Below are 22,002 nucleotides of genomic sequence, written 5' to 3'. Positions count from 1 at the left end.
TTCTATTTTTTTAGAGTGAGTTTAGAATGGATGTGGTGTACACGCACGTCACCCAGTCTGGGGTGAGACAGGAGGATCCCTTGAGTCCAAGAATCAGAGAGTAGCCTGGCAAACATAGCAAGTCTCTGAAGGGTTGTAAAAATTCATTTAGCTTTCATAATCTCCCCAGCGCAAGCAATTGCATGAGTTTTATTTTTAAACATGGTTAGACTTCGGATCAACCTTTATCAGCCACAACGCTGTTCACATCACGTATCACCTGCACAGATAAAGCCGCTGTCTTTGAAAGCAGAATGAAGCCAGGTATGGTGGTTCACCTGGTAATTGGTAGTTCTAGGACTGGGGAGGCAGAGAGGAGATTGCCCAGAGTCCCAAGCCAGTTGGGCCTGTAGAGTGAGAGTTGTCTAAAGAACACAACAACCAGGGCTGGTGCGGGGTCTCAGACCGTTAGCTGCTTACTACCGAGCCTGACCACCTTGAGAGGATCCCGAGATGTGGTAGGAGGAGAGAATCGACTCCATACAGCTCTCCTCTGACAACCATACATGCTGGGGCACACGAGCCCCTCCCCCATCTCACTAAGTACATGTAAAATTAAAAACAAGCAAAAACCCCCAAAGAGGAAAAGAACTAAATGAAATCAGTTTATATCTTTGTGATTTTTGTGACATATATGTGTGTATATGCATTGTAGGTATGTGTATAGGTCTCTGGGTATTAGGTATGTTGATATGTATGCATATATATATGTATATATATGCATATATATGTGTATATATATGTATGTATATATATGCATATATATGTATGTGTATATATATGTGTGTATATATATACACATTTATGACTTGGAGCTAATAACTACTCCTCTAAGGCAGTCTGCAGAAACTAGACTTTTTCTTCCTCAAGAAAAGTCATAGAAACTCAAATTTTCTTCCTTAGAGTTGTCCATAAAGAAATTCTCTGTCTAAGGGAGTGGCTCGGGCCTTTAATCCTAGCACTTGGGAGGCAGAGGCAGGCAGATCTCTGCCAGTTTGGGGCCAGCCTGGTCTACATAGTGAGTTCCAGGACAGTCAGGGCTACATAAACCCTATCTTGAAAAACAAAACAATAAACAAACAAGAATCCCTGAGTCGAGCATAGTTGTGCACACAAATGTAATCCACTAATTAAGAGGGCAGAGGCAGGCAGATCACTGCAAGTCTGAGGCTAACCTGGCCTACATACAGAATTTCAGGCCAGCCAGAGCTAAAAAGCAAGGCCCTGTCTCAGACAAAACAAAACACAGACATGCAGGCAAACGTTCATACATATAAAACAAAAATCTTTTTTAAAAATAAGTGTTTGATGGGCAGTGGTGGTGATTGCCTTTAATATCAGCACTCGGGAGGCAGAGGCAGGCAGATGTTCTGTGAGTTTGAGGCTAGCCTGGTCTACAGAGCCAGTTCCAGGACAGCCAGGGCTACACAGAAAGATCCTGTGTTGAAAAACCAAAAATAAAAAAATAAAAAAAGGTGTGTGTGTATGTGTGTTCATGTTCATATGTGTGGAATCCATCTCAGATGCTATCCATCTTGACTTTGACCCAGTGTCTTTCATTGGCTAAGAGCTCAGCCAGTTAGGCCAGATGGCTTGCCAGCAAGCTTTGGGTTTCTACCCTACTAGCATAAGGATTATAATGCACCAAAACGCCTGCCATTTTTTTTTTTTTTTTTTTTTTTTGTGAGTTCTCGACTTTGAGGTTATCTTGTCTGAGAGGCAAGCATTGGCCTTAGGCCTTACTGAATTGATAATTGAGCAGCCTTTGTAATGAAACTGGTAAATGTATTCCCCTGAGTTCCGTGAGTCCTTAAAGCAAATGAATTGAACCTGAAGAAGGAGCACATGGGTTTTATGCCGTGTTTCTTTCTTTATAGTTTACGCTTCTGTGAATGTGTTTGTGTTTGCGTAGAGGTCTGTGCACACCTGTGTAGGTTTCCTCAGAGGTCAAAGGTGTTTGATTCCCTGGACAGAGAGTTACAGAAGGCTGTGAGCTGCTCAAAGTGGGTATTAGGAATTAAATTTTAGGTACAAGAGCGGTACATGCTCTTATCTGCTGAGCCATCTCTCCAGACCCAGCCTATGTATTTTTTTAAAACCAATTTGGGCTGTGAAATTGTCATCGAGTGTGTGTGTGTGTGTGTGTTAACTAGAATTCACACACACCCTTTGCCAAGATGCACCTGTGGCTCCCTATTTAAGGCTTGCACTCAGGCCAATGGGTGGCAGGGCTCACAGAGTGTAGCTGTGGCACAGGCAGCCCTGGACAGAACCCTGGTGATGGTACCCATAGCTGGTCACAGTAGCAGCCATGCACCGCTTCCGTAACTGAACCTAAAAGCAGGCAAAGCTTACTTAGGGTTTCATCACCAGCCTCCAGTTCCCGGTTCAAAACCATGAGCCTTGTGTGGGGATGCTATCTAGCCCTCCCCTGGACGCTCTTGCCAGGTGAAGTTAAAGTGGAATCAGCCTGCCTCCTGCACATGCCATTTATCGGCCTCTTTCAGATAAAGCCTGCAAGTTCCACGTAGAAGCTGTCCACAATTCAGGAGGCAAAGATAGATTACCAAGCACAACAAACCGGTACTTTATCCTCCAGCCAGAGAAACCCGAGCCTGCGTTTCCCCCGCAGCCGGAGACTGCATTCCTAGTGAGAAGGGCTCAGTTCCATCTGGTTGGTTCTCCCCCTGTTAGATAATCCCAGACGTATCTGTGTAACGTGCGAGCCACTGTCAAACAGCACTGAGCCATCTCCCCGGGACAGCTGTTTCACACAAGGGCCTCATTGTCTGAGGAGAGCTGGTATCACTTTCCTTCAAGTGCTAGGGAGACAAGCATTCTGTCAGCTGCCTTGGCTGGAAGGAAAGCCTCGCCCACTGCAGACTTCCATTATTCTCTCATCTGGCCCCAAACCACTGTGCACTGGGAGGGTTGAAGGCCTAAACTGAGAACCAAAGTCTTTGTTCTGCTTTGCTTTGTATGGGGGTGGGGGGGTGGGGGTGGGGAATAAAAGCTCCACATACCCACAGAACTCATGGTTTTACTCTTCCAAAGCTGGCTGGCTTGTTTTCTGTTTTCCTAGGGTTCCAGGTCTGAGAATGTTAAAACCTGTATCCCAGGGAGGAGCTATCAGAGTTCCAATAATTGATAAGTGGGAATATGATTTTAAAATGAAATAGATCATTCCTTCTCTAATACAGATGACCCTAACAGCGCCCCCCTCCATCCCCCCCAAATCTCAGCTTTGCTTCAAGTATTGACCCAGCAAACAGGCAAACAGGTTCCTAACCAGGGTTCTCTTTCCCTCTCACTCTCTCCTCACCCCTCCTTTCCCCCTCTCCTTCACTCTGTTTTGGACTCAGAAAGGTATGTAATGAAATATCTTGCATCATGACAGCTTCAGGGACTGCAGCCTTTCATTCAGGTATGTGTGCGTGTTCTTAGAAACTGATTCTAAAGCCTTCTACATTTGAGGCAAGCTGCCAGCCACTCACCTACACCGCAAACACACCTGTGTGGGGCAGCGGTCACCTAGAGGAAGTGGGTTCTGGGACGTGAACTTAGATTGTCAGGCTGCATGACAAGCACCTTTAAGTGCTAAAGCTGTCACCTTTAAGGGTGAGCTATGTCACCCAACACACACACACCACAGTTTTTAAGTGTACAATGGATTTCACTAAGTCCATGCATCAAACATTTGAAATATTTAAAAACTGGGATAACTCTGAACCCAATTCCTACCTTACCCCTAACTGTATTTAAAATCTAACATAGTGGGTTGGTGATAGTGCATGCCTTTAATCCCAGCACTCAGGAGGCAGAAGCAGGCAGATCTCTGAGTTCAAGGCCAGCATGCTCTACTGAGTGAGTTCCAGGACAGCCTGGGAGACACGGAGACTACTGTCACAAGCAAACAAACAAATAAAGAAAAAAAACCCCAAACCCTAACCTAAACCCTAATTTTAATCCTAACTGTAACTCTAATCACAAACCTCAATCTTAACTCTAACCCTAACTTGAACCTAACACTTTCCTAACCCCAACTCATTAGAGTTTTATTCATTAAAAAACTCTAAGAAGCAAACAAAAGGTTGGGATAATCCTTGGCCTCCAAAGGGAAATTAAATTAAGCAAGTATGTTCAGGCATACTTGAAGAGAAGGAATTTCCCTCTTCTTCACCATGTATCTGTCCATGAGTCTATGGATACCAGGTCTCCTGGGAAATTTTTGTTAAACAGCCATCTTTTCCTCTTTTTGTTTAAATGTATAACTTAACTAAGCATGGGGGTTCGGACTCCAAAAGACACTTGACCCTGACCCCTGATAGATGTCTCCTTTGCATAGGAGGCAAAGAACACATCAGGTGATCTGGATAAGCTAGATGTGGCTGCTTGACTTGATTTTTTTTCTTCTGGTATGTCTGGATTAAAACAAACAAGAGTTGGCTACTTAAAACTTAGTTCTGCCCTGGGGGCTGGAGAGATGGCTCAGCGGTTAAGAGCACTGACTGCTCTTCCGAAGGTCCTGAGTTCAATTCCCAGCAACCACACGGTGGCTCATTACCATCTGTAATGGGATCTGATGCCCTCTTCGGCTGTGGCTAAAGATAGCTACAGTGTACTCATATAAATAAAGTGAGTCTTTAGAAAAAAAAAATTAGCTCTTCCCTGCAAAGTGGGGTTAATGGTTTTTCCTTACTGCTCTTCTTTGAAAGAAAAGAAGGAAGGAGAAAGAGTGGGGTGGGGTGGGGAGAAGAAAGGAAGGTTGAATTAGAGAGTTCAGGACACAGAGAAAGCCCTCGGCTAACTTCAGTCTCCTTCAGAACAGAAGGAGGGTTGCCAAGGAGCCAGGGGCAAATACGTGTGGTGAGCTTTCCTGAGGGTCTTGCCAAGCAACACACAGCGTCGGTATCTTGTCAAATGTTGTTTGTGTTGTGTCTGTTCTATCAGACACTTCTGTTTGTGACCTTACACAAGACACTGCCAGAGAGCTGTTTGGAGGGCAAAGAAAATGGCACCTGTCAAAATCTCCGGTCCTCTCTCGGGTGTGTGTGTGTGTGTGTGTGTGTGTGTGTGTGTGTGTGTGTGTGCACAGTGGATTCTCCCGGGGCTTCTTACCATAGAGGGCTGGATTCCCACTAACTTGGATATGCTTCATCTAAAACTGGCAACGTTATTCTGTCTTTGGAGTTACTAGCCAACTTCAGAAATTGGAGATCTCGGCAGATTAAAGCGTGACTTGGGGCGTATTCCAAGTGCTTCTGTGATGAATTGTATTTAGAAGCTGGACAGGGCTTGCATTGACTACCCACCTGGTGTTCACACCCCCATGCCAAACCTGTCCTCTAATCAGAGGAGGCCATACCACACAAGGGGAGGACCCTTCAAGCTTTTTTCTTTCAACAATAACTGCTAGTTACTTGCTGTGGTCTGGATGTTAACGTCTTTTCAAAATTCTGTTGGAACTCTTTACTGAGGTGGGTGTCTAGAAAAGATTAGAAGCAGCCAGGCAGGGTGGCACACATCTTCAGTCCCAGCTCTTAAGAGACAGAGTCATGCAGATCTCCGAGTTCAAGATCAGCCTAGTCTACAGAGTTCCAGGACTTCACAGCCACACAGAGAAACCCTGTCTAAAAAGGTGGGAGGGAATCAAGTCATGGGGTTGGAACTCTCATGAATAGAATGAATGGCCTTCTAAATGAGGCCTGGGGGACTTGCATGACTTCTACTTCTGAGAATGCTTCAGGAAGGTCCTGTGCTGGAAGCAAAAGGTGTACCCCATCGGTGCCTCTTCATCTTAGACTCCCAATCTGGGGTCCTTGTTATAGCAGCCTGACCAGACTCAGGTATTATTTGCTAAGTGCTTTTTACCCAACTAGGAAGAAAGATATTGCTAAATTAAAAGGCTGGGGCCTACAGACATGGCTTAAGTGGTTAAGAGCACTGGCTGCTCTAGCTCTGATTCCCAGCACCCACATGGTGGCTCACAACTTGTGTAATTCCAGTTCCAGGGGGTTCCAGCCCCTCTTCAGGTCTCTGAGGGCACCAGGCATGCCCGTGCAACCCAGACATACGTTCAGACAAAATGCCCACATGTATAAAGTAAATAAAGGATTTTTTTTAAGTTTCATAAGATTAAATATTTTAAAGGTTTAAGTGTACACTTAACGGTGCCATGCTGTGCAGCAGAGAGGCTGGATACGTAAGGGAGAATAAGGCAAAAATCACTTCTTGCTGGGAATGCTGGCCACGCTTTTATTCCCAGCACCCAGCAGGTAGAAGTAGGTGATCTCTGAGTTCAAGGGCATACTGGCCTACAGCGTGAGCTCCAGGACAGCTGGTTGAAAAGTCTGGTTCAAAAAAACAAAAAACCCAAATAAGAATAACTTCTAACTTCAGAAAACTTTCCTCCCATCTGAAAACGGGAGCACGGACTAGGGTAAGGTGCGGCTGGAAGTGCCTGAGGTTCCTGAGCGTACCAAGGCATCTGGAAATCCTGGGTGGTGGCTACACCCAGCTCACCCTAACGACTAACTGAGCTTGGGAGAGTAAGTGCCTGAGGTGCCTTCCAGGGTCACGACTTCGAAATGACCTAGAGTTTCAGTCTTCCCTTCTGTCCTTCTTTCTTTCCCTTTGTTTTTTCTTTCTTGGTTATTTTTGAGAGTGCATTTTAGCTACATTTCTCCCTTCTTTTCTCTTTCCAAACTCTACCATGCAGCCCTCCCAGCTCTCCTTCAAATTCACGGATTCTTTTTTCACTGTTTTTGCATGCATGTATGTGTATGTATAAATATGTATGTTTTTCCCATGCATGTATGTGTATGTATAAATATGTATGTTACTTTCTTTATGTTGGGTTGAGGCCTTGTGGGTTTTATTTCTTTTCCTTTCTTCCTTCCTTACTCCCTCCACCCCTCTGTTCTTCCTTTTCTTTTTTGTTTTTTGTTTTTGAGAGGGAGGGTCTCACTAGGTTTTGGCTGGCCTGAAATTTGATGTGGGGTCTTGGCTGGAATTCTCTTTGTAGACCAGGCTGGCTTTGAACTCATAGAGATCACACCATACCTGCATGTAGTTCCCAAGAGCTGATCAAAGATATACACCACCAGAACCCAGCATAGATCCAATATGTTTTTAAAGACTCATTTTTATTTTTAATTATGCATATACAAGCCTTCCTGTGTGGGTAGGGCGCACGTGAGCACAAGTGGCTGAAGAGTTTGGGGTTTCAGATCCTCCTGGGACTGGAGTTGTAAGCAATTGTGACAGCCTGATATGGGTACTGAGACCTGAATTCAGGTCATCTAATTTTTAAGAAATTATTGTGGGAACTGGCAAGATGGTTTAGTGGTCAGAAACATTGGCTGCTCTTCCAGAAGACCTGGGTTTGAGTCCCAGACTCACATGGCCACTTACAACTGTTTGTAACACTAATTCCAGAAGAGCTGGGGCCCTCTTCTGGTCTCTTCCAACACTGTGCACAGGTGTGCACACCTTTGGTCATACACACATTCAGGAAAAACACTCAGGCACATGAAATAAAAATAAGTTCTTAAAAAGTGCGCTGAGTATGGGTTTATGTATCTGTCACTCAGATGCTCAGAGAGCTGAGGCATAGGGGTCACTTGGGGACCCAGTAGTTAGGGGCTAGCCAGAGCAAGACCCTGTCTGTTTTCCTTCCCAAGGAAAAGTAAATGGCCAATTTTATTAGGAATGGCAACATCTGGTTATGCTTAATTAATGTTTTCATCTTCAAGAGCTACATAAAGATGATACATCTAGTTTAAGTTACTATTCCCTATGTACAACGTATCTTTTGTGCCTGGATTCTCTTTAAACGGCTACAGCAGAAGTAACACTAAGAAAATAAGACCGGCTGGTGTTGATGGGTGCTCCATTACAGGAAAAAAAAAAATCACTATTTTTTGTGTGTTCAGGATTTGCTCACCATCAAAGTAGTTATTTAAGAAATGAACATAAAGACCACAGTTTTCTTCTAGATGGTTCCCACACGCAAAAAGGAAGCAGCCTTTATGCCTAAATTTCTTTGGTTCAAAAACTGTCACCAGGGATGGATGGGATCTAGCCCAGTTGGTTGGGTGCTGGCTTAGCGTGGTCAGAACCTGGTTCATCTTCTGAACTGCAAAAGTGAGCTCACACTCATTTGGAAAGTTGGTAGAAGGATCCAGAGTTCAAGTCCTTCTCTGCTGCAGCCAGTTAGAGGCTAGCTTGGGATATAAAGGACCCCATCTTAAAATAACAGCAGCTTCAGGAAAAGCAAAACAAAACCAAGTTACTCTTTCAGATGGCAAGAAGCAAAAGAGGTCAAAATACACACCAACAAAAACCTAATCCCACTTTCAGAATTCTGATAAATGTGGCTTCAACCTAAGGTGGTCTAGTGATTTTTTTTCCCCCTTAGCAACTTTTATGTTTGTGTACACTGAAGCAGAGTTTCTTGTAGACCAGGCTGGCCTTGAACTCACTATGTAGTTGAGGATTGATTCTCCAACCTCCACCTTCCTATGCTGGGATTACAGGCCTGGGCTGCCATACTGCTGATTACAGTTAAAGTGCAGTTGAATTTAGTTTAGCCTGAGGCTGCCTCCCACAGAGCTTTAAGTTTACCCTAAAGGATACTTTGTACATAGGGAATAGTAACTCAGCTGAATGTGTCAATAGACTGGTGAGTAGCAGTTTAGTTTCAACCCATCAGACGTGGCCAGCTGGGGACTAGAGGAGGGCTCAGCAGCTAAATGCACTTAGTGCTTTTGTGGATTACCTGCCTTTAGTCCCAGCACCTGTATGGAGGTTATTAACCATTCTTAACTCCAGTTCCTGGGGATCTGATTGATGCCCTTTTCTGACCTCTGTGGACACCAGATGCACGTAGTACACATAGCATACATACAAGCAAAACACTAGTATAAATAAAAATTTAAAAAACACGTCATAAAGAAAAGTGGTTAGCTAGCCATGCATGGTGGCACACAACCTTTAATCCTAGCACCAAGGAGTCAGAGGCAGGTGGATCACTGTAAACTTGAGGACAGCCTGGTCTACATAACAAATTCCAGGCCACGCAAGGCCATACAGTGAGACGCTGTCTCAAAAAGGAAAAAAAAAAAAAAGTGGTCAGCTGGCCATGCCTGGTGATGCATGCCTATACTACCATAGCTTGATAGGCTGACACACACCTATAATCTCAGAAATAGGAAGAAGTTCAAAGTCATCTTTGGTACTGAGCTCCAGAATAGCCTTCAATATATAAGACCCTGTCTCAAAACAAAACAGGCTGAAAAATGCAATGATCAGTGATTCTACTGGCCTATACATTATTGTTATTTTAATATTGTATGTTACTAAGACTAAGAAAACTGTAAAGATTATAATTGCCCAGTATGGACACACACATATGTATATGTACACACACACACACACACACACACACACACACACACACACACGATCGGTATTAGTGTTAATTTTCAATCTGACAGAATCTAGAATCAACTGGAAGATGAACCTATATTTGGGAGGTTATCTTAATTATGTATCTTGAGGTGGAAAGACCTCTGTGTCCACTGTGGGTGGCAATACTCCCTAGGCTGGGAGCAAGCTGAACACTAATATGTATATATATTCATTGTTCTTTTCTTTGGATGGGTGGGACATAATGAGGCCCGCTGTTTCCTATGCCTGCTGGGTGACTTTCCCCTGAAATCGTGGTTTGTGAGCTGAAATAAACCCTTTTTTTCTTAAGTGGTTTTTATCAGGTTATTTTTATCACAGTAACAGAAAAGAAACTAAGACATCCCTGAACCTTGTACTGGATAGTTTTATGTTAAAATGATACAAGTTAAGGTCCTCTGAAAGGAGAGAACCTCAATTAATAAAATGCCTCTATAAGATGAAGCTGTAGGAAAGCCAGCCTATATTTTCTTAATTCATGATTGATGGGGAGGGCCCCACCCATTGTGGGTGGTGCCATCCCTGGGTTGGTGGTCCTAGGTTTTATAAGAAGGCAGGCTGAACAAGCCATGGGGAGCAAGCCAGTTAACAGTACCCCTCCATGGCCTCTGCATCAGCTCCTGCCTCCAGATTCCTGCCCTGTTTGAGTTCTTGTCCTGACGTCCTTTAGTGATGAACAGTGCTACCAAATAAACCCTTTTCTCCCCAGCTTGCTTTTGGTCACAGTATTTCATCACAGCAATAGTAACCATGACTAAGATAGACCTTAAAAACAGATTTATTTTTAATCTTGGGGGAACCGAGGATCCAGGAGACAATGAGACCACTGCCACACTGGTATTGTGTGTGTTTCAGAGAAGGAGAGGAAGCTATAGATCTTAGATTAGAGCTACAGGATATGACTTCTGCTCAGTGCCTCTCTCCTTTTTATTGTGCAGTCTAGACGCTTTGGGTCTTTCAGCAGGAACTGCCCAGCTCTTCCACAAGTTCAGGTTTGGAGGGCGAAACAAGGTCCCGCAAGTTGGGCCGGGAACAAAAACGGGAAAACGCACAAGCCCAAACCAGCAGGGCCCACACACAGCACAGTCACAGACACGAGTAGAGGCATTACTTACTGTCTTCTGGGAGGTTGTTTTCCCTCTCTTCTCTCTCCATTTGCTTGCACCACCCTTCCATGCGGTCTCGCTCTGCCTGGAGAAGCTTCAGGAACCAGTGGCCGTCCCGGTGGCACACGGACCTTTGAACGGCCTCCAGAGGGTCTTCTGTGATAGAGTCAATCCAGGGGTCCGGAGGAGGCAGGATAGAGGGGTCAAAATCCGTGTCAAAGTCATCGTCGGCTGCACAGGCATGGTAGTGGTTTCCTGAACCCTGGATACTGACGGTAGAGGTGCTGGCATCTCGCGAGAACTGTCTGGCCATTGGGCCGGGACACGAATTGTCCTCTATAGACTCCAGAGAATTTTCCAGATTATCATGGAAGTCCAGGTCAGCCTGTACTGCAGTCGTTACACTGTTGGACCGAGTGAACCTGCGGAAGCTTAGAGGAGAAGGAAAGTGAGATTTAGTTTCAGGGTATTTTTTTGAAGCCTAACTACACCCTGTTTCTGTTGGTGGATGTGACATGGTTTTGCCCCATCTTTCCCATCTGGGTGTCTGGAGAAACAGTTGGGGTGATCGCTGAAGTGAATATGGTGTTTTGCCATGGATCGAAATCTTTGTTAAATATGAAATAATAAAACATATGTAGGGTGTGAGAGGAACAAAACCTAGAACTACAGAAGTCACTGTGATGTCCAGTGTATGATTTCTTCCCCAGATCAGGGGCGGCTTTCAAAACAGCTACTAGAGAAGCAAAGGGTTTCATTGCTTTTGGTTTTTGCACATAGGGAGCTAAAAGCAGCCTAGGTTTGACCAGGACGATTGTAATTCTTGCATTTCCCAGGGATGCCCTCTTAGGGGAAGAAGTTTGCTAAATACTTGTTAGGTTTCCCTTAAAATTAAAACTGTTTGCTTTGGGATAAAGATCAACTTAAGAGTTCTAGAGTTCTAGACAGTCTTCCCATTTGCCTTTGGTCTGCTTTTCCACAATTACTCTTAAAATACAGCTTATTAACAAGTTCAGATTAGACATTTTTCTCACTCTTTCCTTCCTTCCTTCCTTCCTTCCTTCCTTCCTTCCTTCCTTCCTCCCTTCCTCCTCCCTCCCTCCCTCCTCCCTTTCTTCCTTCCTTCCTTCCTTCCTTCCTTCCTTCCTTCCTTCCTTCCTTCCTTTCTTCCTTCCTTTCTGTAGCTTTGGCTATCCTGGAGCTAGCTCCATAGACCAGGCTAATCTCAAACTCAGAGATCTGCCTGCTTGGGCATTTTTATATGAATATATTAATGAGAACAATTTTATTTATCATCGTCGTCGTCGTCGTCGTCCTCCTCCTCCTCTGGGTTTTGTTTGCTTATTTGTTTGTTTGTTTTTTTTGAAACAGGGTTTCTCTGTGCAGCCCTATCTGTCCCTATCTGTCCCGAAACTCTCTTTGTAACCAGGCTGGCTCTACCTCACAGAGATCTGCTTGCTTCTGCCTGCTGAGTGTTGGGATCAAGGGCACATACCACCATACAGTCTGGGATCAATGGTTTTTGACCCAATAGCACTGTGAGTCTCTTGCTTGAGCCTATAACAAAGGTGAGGAGGTGGACTGTGAGAGGGTTGTGATGGGTTATAATACCAATTTCACTATACTCCATCAATACCTCTTGTTCTCGTGTGTGTGCGTGTGTGTGTATGTGTGTGCGCACACGTGTGTGTGCATGTGTGATGTTTAAGAGCACACAACTTTGCATGTACCCAAGAGTCTAGAGCAGTAGTTCTCAACCTGTATGTTTGACCCTTTGGGGGCCAAATGACCCTTTTACAGGGGTCTCATATCAGTTATCCTGCATGTCAGATATTTATAATATGATTCATAACAGTGGCAAAATTACAGTAATGAAACAGCAACAAAAATAATTTTGTGGTTGGGGGTCACCACAGTGCAAGGAACTGTATTAAAGGCCTGCAGCGTTAGGAAGATAAGAAGTGCTGTTCCAGAGGAGGACATTGGGTACCCTCATCCATCACTCTCTACTTTATTCTCTTGAGACAGGGTCTTCCACTGAACCTGGAGCTCAGCTGGTGGCTAAAAAGATCAGTTGAGGCCCTTGTTTCTGTCCTCTGAAATGCAGGGGTTACAAGGCAGGCATGTAGATATTGGGGATTTGAACTCAAATCCTCAAGCTTAAGCAGCAAACGTTTTTTTAAAAAAGAATTACTTAATTGGGCTGGAAAAATGGCTCAGTGGTTAAGAGCACTGTCTGCTCTTCCAGAGGTCCTGAGTTCAATTCCCAGCAACCACATGATGGCTCACAACCATTCGTAGTGGGATGCAGTGCCCTCTTCTAGTGTGTTTGAAAAGAGTGACAGTATCCTCATATACATAAAATAAATACATCTTTTAAAAATGTATCTTTTTAAAAAGAATTTATTTTATATGTTTGAGTGTTTTGCTTGTATGTATTATGTATGTACATACATATGTGTACTATGTGCATGCCTGGTGTCCTCAGAGGCCAGGAGAGGGTGTCGGATCCCCTAGAACTGGAGTTACAGATGATTGTGAGCCACCATGTGGATGCTGGGATTCAAGCCTGAGTCCTCTGTAATGTAGCTGATGTTCTTAACCAGTGAGCCATGTCTCCAGCACCTTAGGGTGTTTTTGCTTTGTTTTACTGAAGCCACTCTAATACGCACGGCATGGTAGCTTCCTTAGGTAGCTCATCACCGTGGCGCGTTGAGAGTTGGTCTGCCAGTTGATTTCCAGTTAATCTTTGCTATTCAACAGTGCCAACTTTAAAGGATTGTGCATTAAGCAAAATCTGTGCAACATTAAATATTCGCTTAATATTAAATATTAAACATTAAATATTCAGACATCCACTTAATTCTTTCTCCTGGATTATCCCGTGGGAGCCAATTAAAACTAATTATGCAGTTCATCAAAACATAGACAGGTATGAAGAACATGGGGAAGCAGTCACATTGTTGAGGTCTGTCCCTCTAGTATGCCTGTCAATCATTGACACAGAAAAATAACTTACTCAGAACAAGGTCATGCTGATCACATGTCCTATTATATTCTGTATGAGGTTTGTTAATCTTAAATTCCACGAAGCTTTAACTATGTAGGACCCATCAAATTAAAGGTCAGTATGAACTATTACATCTAAAAGGCTTGAGTCTGAGCTGACCACTGGACAGCACTTCCTGCACCTGTGTATGAACTCACTGTGGGCTTTGTGATTTTTTTTTTCCTTTATAAGCTGGCAGAGAAAGATGTTTATTCAATGCATTGGCTCAGGCCCCCAATTCTGAGCTATGGTCCTAATCTATTAGTATTTATGTATGTGTGTGTTCAATACACCATCCTGTCTGACTGAGATCATTTGTGTAGTTTGAGCGGTGACTCTTGGATTTAATGTGAACGAGTTAAATCAAGTAATCAAAAGAATTCTCTCTCTCTCTCTCTCTCTCTCTCTCACACACACACACACACACACACACACAAAAGAAAAAGAAAAGAAATCAAAAGCTGTTGGCATGATCAGCTCTGGTTACTTATGTAAGTTGTTAATACTTCAAAGAGCCAAAGTGTGTGTGTGTGTGTGTGTGTGTGTGTGTGTGTGTGTGTGTGTGTGTGTGTGTGTGTGTATGGTAGAGAGGTGAGTTATGCATAATGTGGTATGCAAGTCTGAAAGTCATGTTCAGAAGTCTTTTTGGTTTAACAAGAAAGTCAGGACAATTCTGGTAAAAATGTCCTACTCCCTTCTTGTCTGTTTCTCTATTACTTCAACTTTGTCCCTAAATGCTAAATGTCACTTCCTGACATTGAGCTTTCTCTCCAGCTGCCTGTGTGTGATTTGGACAGTGTTCATCACCACGGCTGACATTTTGGCTGTTCTACTAACACAGAAATCGCAACTGCAGAAATATTTAGTCTTCTCTCCCCAAAGATCTCTGATTGCCAGGGGATTGAATTTCCAAATATACTAGTCCGCTTGTGTTCCAGCAGAGCTCACTGGCCAGGGAAGGAATCTGCTCCATAGAGAAAACAGTGGCCTACTTTCCCCTGTTTCAGCCACACAAAACTGTCCTACCAGCATTCCTGAGAGCTGTCTCCCGGCTGTGGATCCGGTAATGTATCCACCTTCTTAAGAAAAATTACTTGGCAGTAGATTAATAGAAGTTTGCAGTTTAGCCATCCATAAAGAAATAAAAGTTAAGCAAAATGAAAATGGTTTGGGATTAAAGGCGGTGCCTTTGAACTGCAGCACCGCCGCACGAGCTGTACCTCCTACCCTTAAGTCGCATAAGCAAAGGCTTTCTTAAACTCAGAGCTTTCAAAGGGTGTTCTGCACCACAAAACTGCTCTGCCTCTTTCAAGTGCGGAGTCCCTTGTGGGTGGAGGGCGTGATCAAGTTGTGATTGTTTTAAATTGCTGATAGGGACACAGGAAAGGGTCACTAAGATGAAACTCTGTGAAGGGCTAACCGTAAAAGCCGAGCCTGATCTCATTGCTCTGCTCACAAACCCACACTTCCCAGTCTTGATGCTCTTCCTGAATGCCCTGCAGGCACAGTGTGTAATGATTACACTTGTGGACAAGGCCAGCCAGTATGCAGGCCTAGGATGCAGAAAGCCAGTGATGAGAGACTGGATCAACCGGTGCGGAGGACAATGCCCTGTGTGTTCTGAAGACTGAGTGACAAGCCGCTGACTAGCAGTCAGGGCTGGGGCCCTTGTGCCTGTGAAACAAGTGGGTGTTTCTGATGAAAGGACTTTCTACACTGTTGCCACAATGTTTCTATACGGAACAGGTTACAAATGATCTTACAGGTTCTTGTAGGAAAAACAAAACTGAGTAACGACTAAGCATTGCCATCTTCAGTGTGAGTGCGTGGGTGCGTGCGTATGTGTGTGTGTGTGTGCATGCGTGTGTGTGTGTGTGTGTGTGTGTGTGTGTGTGTGTGTGCGCGTGTGTGTGAAGGCTAGAGTTTTTATTCAGGGCTATGCATGTGCTAGGCAAGTGCTCACCTACAGAGCTATACTCCCATGCTGACATTTGTTTACTGTCTGGACCTGCCTGGCATTCAACTAGTGCCAAGTGGACATTTTAGGGAGGCTAATTCATTCATTCCATGGCACAGCCCCCAGCTTCTGGTCACCCTCTTTATCCTTCTGTTTCCATAGCAGTTGTCTTTCAGAACTAAGTCTGACCGCTAAGTTGGGAATGTGAATCTTAGGCCGTCCTTTCTTCTTTAGGGACCTTCAGTTTTTCCCGCCGAACTTCAGTTTTTCCCGCCAAGCTCCTGTCAAGGTTCCTGTGGGATCCGAAAAATCTGTTTCCCCTGTGCCACAGCTGTCTTGGTGATTTGTGAGCTGGCACCATTTCCAATAAAAACCAAACATAACTCATTATACAAAGTAAAATACAATAGAAAGGGGCAGGAGATTGAGGTCAAGACTCACCTAAAAAAATGTAATCTTTCTAGTCAGAGCTTCCAAGTGGAAAGTGGGTCTGGGAAACCAACCTAGGTCCTCTAGAAAACCTATGTCTTAACTTCTTCAATCTCACTGACACATTTTAACACAGCATTGGTTAAGTGAAAGTCATAGTCTCTTTCTGTTAACTAAATGATCTTTAAAATGAAATATATACAATGCAAAGTTGAAGAAATAGAGACAGAGGGAAAATAGAAGGAAGAGAAGAAAGGAAGAGAGGCAGGGGGAGAGGAGTAAAAGAAAAAGAGAGGGGGTGGGTCATGAGTGTTCCTGTAGAACTAAGGGCCATACATTTGAGGCCAGCATGGATTTAGGCTGAATTTCAGGCTTTTGAAATTTGAACCCCCTAGAGGTCACGCCTTTAAAACTCAGGTGCTCCTGTTAGGAACTATCTGATTAGGTTACATCATTGTTAGGCAAAGGAAAGAGCTTGAGAAGAGTGGGTACTGGACACTGGAGATGGTAAGGCGTGTGTTGAACCCAGAATTTCTAAGAGGGTATGGCAGGGATGTAGCCTTAGACTTAAAGTGGCTGTTTCTCAGGCCTGCCTCCCCTCTCCCTCTCTCTCTCTCTCTCTCTCTCTCTCTCTCTCTCTCTCTCTCTCTCCTCCCTCCCTCCCTCCCTCCCTTTCTCCTCTTCCTCTCTCCTTTTGTTTTAATATCCCATTTAGTTGAGATCACTAAAAGTTCAGATATTTACACCTGTGTAAATATGAAGTCACCCGTGATCAAAGGAGGGATCCTTTATAGTGGCTGTCATTGCGGTTAAAGAGAACAGTGCGGCTTCTCTAGAGCTTGTTCAGCCCAGTTATGAGCCTGCTGTGAGCTCTCTTTCTTTTGTTCTAAAAAATAGGGTCTTGGGGCTGGCGAGGTGGCTTACCTGATGACCTAACTTGAATCCCTGGGACCCATACAATGGAGAGAACCAACTGATTGCTGTACATTTTCCTCTGACAGCCACATGTACACCTGCCCACTAAGCAAACATACAGGGTCATGTGTGTCCCAGGCAGGCCTCGAATTTGCTATGCAGCCCAGGATGATCCTGAACTCCTGGTTGCACCCATCTCCTCCTCCCAAATGCTAGGATTGTAGGTATGTGCTACGACATCCACCTCTGAGCCTGTGAGCTCTGATACATGGAGGGAGAAAAGTCTTTGACGTTCAGAACTGGGTTACCTCTGGAGATTCTGATAGAAATGGAGGCAATTTGGATGGAATACCAAAGACATAAGAATTCTGTTCCCTGAAGGTTTTATTTTTGGAGAGGAGATGCAGATCTTGTTATAGCTGTTTAAAGTGTTGTCCTTCACTTTGCAGATCGCTGGCAAGCAGATTTTATTTGTTAATGGAGGATCTAATGGTATAGTCCAAGCTGGCCTTAAACTCATAATCCCACTGTGTGAGATTACAGCTACCATATCCATTTCTAAAAGCACATGTTAATGCCAAGATATCTTTTTTTTGTTGTTGGTTATAGTCAGCAGACTCTTGATGTCTAAGTATCAAGCACAATGGGAAAGGTACAGTGGGAGAAGGAGCAGCAGCTCCATAATCGGGAAGTGAAGCAGAGCAGAGAATTTTCTTTTGACAAATCAAAGGGTCTCTCTACCAATTCTTTTTCCACCAACATATAGGAAAAGATTCGGGCTTTCCCTTCAAGTGAGTGCAGTGCTCACATTTCTAAACTCACAAAGCATTCACTATGAAACATGGTTCACGGTCTGAAAAGTACATGTGCTAGATGTATGACCTCTGGCTGGAGGAATTACTTGGGCAGTGCTAAAAACTCTAGGAAGTTGGTTAGGGGAGCTTGGTCACTGGGAATCACTGAAGGTAATTGCTATTTCCTTATTCCTCTGATTCTTTTTTTTGTTTTTTGTTTTTTTTGTTTTTTTTGTTTTTTTTGTTTTTTTCAGAGCTGAGGACCGAACCCAGGGCCTTGCGCTTGCTAGGCAAGTGCTTTACCACTGAGCTAAATCCCCAACCCCTATTCCTCTGATTCTTGTCTGCCCGAGTTGAAGAACTTTATCACATGTTTCCAGTACAGTGATGCTCTGCCCAAGCACATGGGACCAAGCAGCCATGAACTGATTCTCCTGAAACCATAAGACAAAAATCTTTGTTACTTGAAGTCCATCTATAAGATATTTTGAGCAAAGCCAGCAGACTTAAGTCATACAGAAAGTTGGTTCCAGAAGTGGGGTTACTGCTATGTGTGACTAAGAGCTGACTGCGTAGTTCTTAAGCCTTTAAAACTAACTAGTTTGAAGGAGGAACTTGAAAGGAACTTGTAGCCTAGAGATTACAAGAAGAGTCAAACTGGCGATTCTGGTAAAAATTCAGAAGACCTTAGTGTTGACAGAAACATGAAGTCTATGCTGTGATGTTTCAGATGAGAATGAATATTCCATTGGGAAACAGACTAGAAGGGGATTCAAAGAACTTGCCTACATCTTGTCCTTGTCCTAAGACTTTAGGGAGGCTCTAGAGACCTGTGACTCATGCTGTGATCCCAGTACTTAGGAGGTAGGATGACTTTCACAAGTTCAAGGTCTCTCATTATTCACAAGTTTAGGACTAGAGTAAGATCCTGTCCAACAAAAGTAAAAGTCTATAGTTTCTGAAGCTTCTAGGGTCATTAAAAAGAAGCCAGACGTTTTTGCATTGGGACAGCAAGAAGTCTTGGGGGACATGACCAAGGAACTGACCAGACCTCACCCATGGCAGATTCAAGAGTAGAAAAAAAACATAGTCATTTGTTAAGTTTTTCCCTTGAGAAGAGGGTGCCTCTATTATACCCTGTTTGCATAGGGCTGCCACAGACATGATTTATTAAGGAGTTATTTCACCACCCAGTCACTCTAAGCCCAATAAAGCAATGGTCACAGAGAGAGGCCATGTGGTCTGTGAATGAACAGTTCACAGAGGTGGGGTTGCTCAGGCCTTCTGGGGCTCCTATCACATCAGCATGCTTCAGACCTGGAATTGCAGTATTTAGTGTCTGTCCTCTTGAGTTTTGCTTTGATCTCACCCCTCTTTTCTGTGCTTTTTCTAAGGACATTGGGAAAATGTTGGAAGTGTGTAACCTGATTTATTTTTAAAGTCACAGGCTTTACTCATGTTACTCATGTGTCAGAGGATACACACACACACACACACACACACACACACGGAGGGAGGGAGGGAGGAGAGGGGAGGGAGGGAGGGAGGGAGGGAGGAGGGAGGAAGCATGGCAGTGCCCATCTGAAATTCCAATATTAATTGATTGAGGCAAAAGGATTGCTTTAAGATTAGTATGATCAGGGGGTTGGGGATTTAGCTCAGTGGTAGAGCGCTTGCCTAGCAAGCGCAAGGCCCTGGGTTTGGTTCCCAGCTCCGAAAAAAAAAAGAAAAAGGAAAAAAAAAAAAAAAAAAAAAAGATTAGCATGATCTATAAATATAAAGCAGGACAGCCACCATTACATAATGAGACTGTATCTCAAAATAATGGTAATAAAACAAACACATAAAATACATACTCTTGACTGTTAAGGTTTGGTCTATTTCTATGTATTTTGATGGTAAATACTGGCCCCAGGGAAGTGGAAATCCTCACACACACCAAGTGATACCATGTAACCTTGCTCCTTACTGTAAAACTATTGACTGGATAAGGACAGCCTATAGCTGGGCAGAAGAGAGGTAGGTGAGGTTTCAGGTCCTGGACTTGGGGTCTGAGGAGGACCACGATGGGACATGAGGAGAGGAGAAGACGCCATTGGGTAGGTGAATCATGAAGACAAGACCATGAGGACTGGCCAATAGAAGTTAAGAGTGGCCCAGGCAGAACATGGCAAGTCATAGCTTGGGGTTGTTGGCAGTAGACATAATAGCTTGGAGGGTTGATACCTGCCCAGCACTAGTGCTGTTAAGGCTTATTATAAATATAAAAGTCTTGTCTTTTATCCAAGGTAGAAGCCCCTCACTGAGATTAAATACTTAATATAACACTCGACTTCAATAAAATGTAATGAAACATATAAGTTTTACACAGAATCTTACAGAAAGTGGAAACAGAAAAGCTATTTCCTAACTCAGTGACAGTATTATTCGGAGACCAAGGACACCTTTCAAAAGGCAAACAACTCAGAGCAATATCCCTCCTCAAGAATTAAGATAGAGGGGGTTGGGGATTTAGTTCAGTGGTAGAGCGCTTGCCTAGGAAGCACAAGTCCCGGGGTTCGGTCCCCAGTTCCGAAAAAAAAAAAAGAACCAAAAAAAAAAAATTAAGATAGAAAGTACACATAGAAAAATGCCAATCAAACCCAAGATGATAAAACTGGAATACAAGGTCAAGCTAACATAAAAGAGAAATCAAACGGTGTGGTGGTATATGCCTTTAATCCCAGCAATCAGGAGACAGAACTGGGTGGATTTCTGTGAATTCAAGGCCACCCTGTTCTACAGGGTGAGTTTCAGGGCTACTTATTGAGACCCTGTCCCCCCACCTCAAACAAACAAATTTATTTATTTTACTTAAAAATATTCACTTTTATTTTAAAAATATTCACTTTTATTTTATGGTATACATGAGTACTTGCATACATGTATGTGCACCATGCTTGGAAGAGGATGTCAGGTCTCCTGGATCTGGAGTCACAGATAAAGCTACCATCTGGGTGCTGGGGTCCTCTGCAAGAATGGCAAATGCTCTTTACCAATGAGGTTACTCTCTGCTCACCTCCAATAAGTTAATTAATTATTAATTAATCAGTGAATGTCAGCTAACTGGATAGCCTCATGAAAAGGAATAATTTTGCATTTTTACCTTAACTCACATAAAAAAAAATTAGCTCAAAATGAATCAAAGGCTAAATTGAGACTATGATAGATATATGCAGCCAAATATTGATCTTGGGTTTGGTAATGATTTCTTTGTTAAATAACCAATTAGCCAGGCAGTGATGCCACATGACTTTAACCTCAGCACTTGGAGGTAGAAGCAGGTGGATCTCTGTGAGTTTGTGGCCAGCCTGGTCTACAGAGTGAGTTACAGGATAGCCAAGGCTACACCAAGAAGCCTGTCTCAAAAAAAAAAAAAAAGTATTTAATTTATTTTTATCTGTATGTATGTTCTGTCTCCATGACATTTATACCTGGAGCACAGGGAAGCCAGAAAAAGATGTTAGATTCCCTGGGACTTCCATGATAAATGGTTGTAAATTGCTCTCTGGAAGAGCAGCCAGTGCTCTTAACCTCTAAGCCATTTCTCTAGCTCTTTGGTAATGATTTCTTAAGTGGGATACTAAAAATATAAGTAACAAAGGGATGAGCTGGATTTTTTCAAAATTAAAAACTCTGTTGCCTCAAAAATCCCTACACAGAGAATGGGAAGCCAGCTTATAGACTGTAGGAAAATACAGAGAAATATATTTTAAATCTGATAAAGATCTGGTGTGTAGAATATACAAAGAATTCTTAAATATTGAATAACCAAAGAATGAAAGTCCAATTTATATAAAAAGGCAAATGACTTGAATAAACACTTTCCAAAGAAATTGCCCAATAGACATATGAAAAAATAACTCAATATTGATTAGAGAAATTTAAACCAAAGTTCTAAGGAGATATACCACTCTGCACATCCACCAAGATGATGATGAAGAAGAAAAAACAAAGTCAATAACAATAATAATGTTTCCTCAACTGAACAAAGAAAATTTTTTTCTTTTTTTTTTTTTTGAGTTACAGTCTTTTAACTCCTGACTGTCCCTGAACTCACTACATAGACTGGTCTCAGACTCACAGAGATCCTCTAGCCTACGTCTCTAGAGTGCTGAAATCATTAAAGCTAGCAAGGTGTTTTAAATTTTTAAAATATTTACTTGCTTTGTATGTGTATGTGTGGTGGTGTGCATGTGGTCCATT

The 22,002-nt window shown here is 43.2% G+C and overlaps 1 protein-coding gene across 12 annotated transcripts in view; it reads right to left on the bottom strand.

Moving 5' to 3' along the window:
- Dlgap1 (DLG associated protein 1) overlaps positions 1-22,002 on the bottom strand; it is a 705,387-nt gene that overhangs the window by 21,737 nt on the left and 661,648 nt on the right. For all 12 annotated transcript variants that reach the window (XM_032901733.1, XM_032901736.1, XM_032901735.1 and 9 more), the window contains one exon: positions 10,623-11,044. In XM_032901733.1, coding sequence (XP_032757624.1) covers positions 10,623-11,044 — 422 coding nt within the window. The remainder of the gene's footprint in view (positions 1-10,622; positions 11,045-22,002) is intronic.

The sequence above is a fragment of the Rattus rattus genome, chromosome 4, assembly GCF_011064425.1.
Source record: "Rattus rattus isolate New Zealand chromosome 4, Rrattus_CSIRO_v1, whole genome shotgun sequence".
NCBI classification, from domain to species: Eukaryota; Metazoa; Chordata; class Mammalia; order Rodentia; family Muridae; genus Rattus; species Rattus rattus.
The sequence above is the reverse complement of the archived record's forward strand: the minus strand, read 5'-3'. Positions and strand labels throughout refer to the sequence as shown.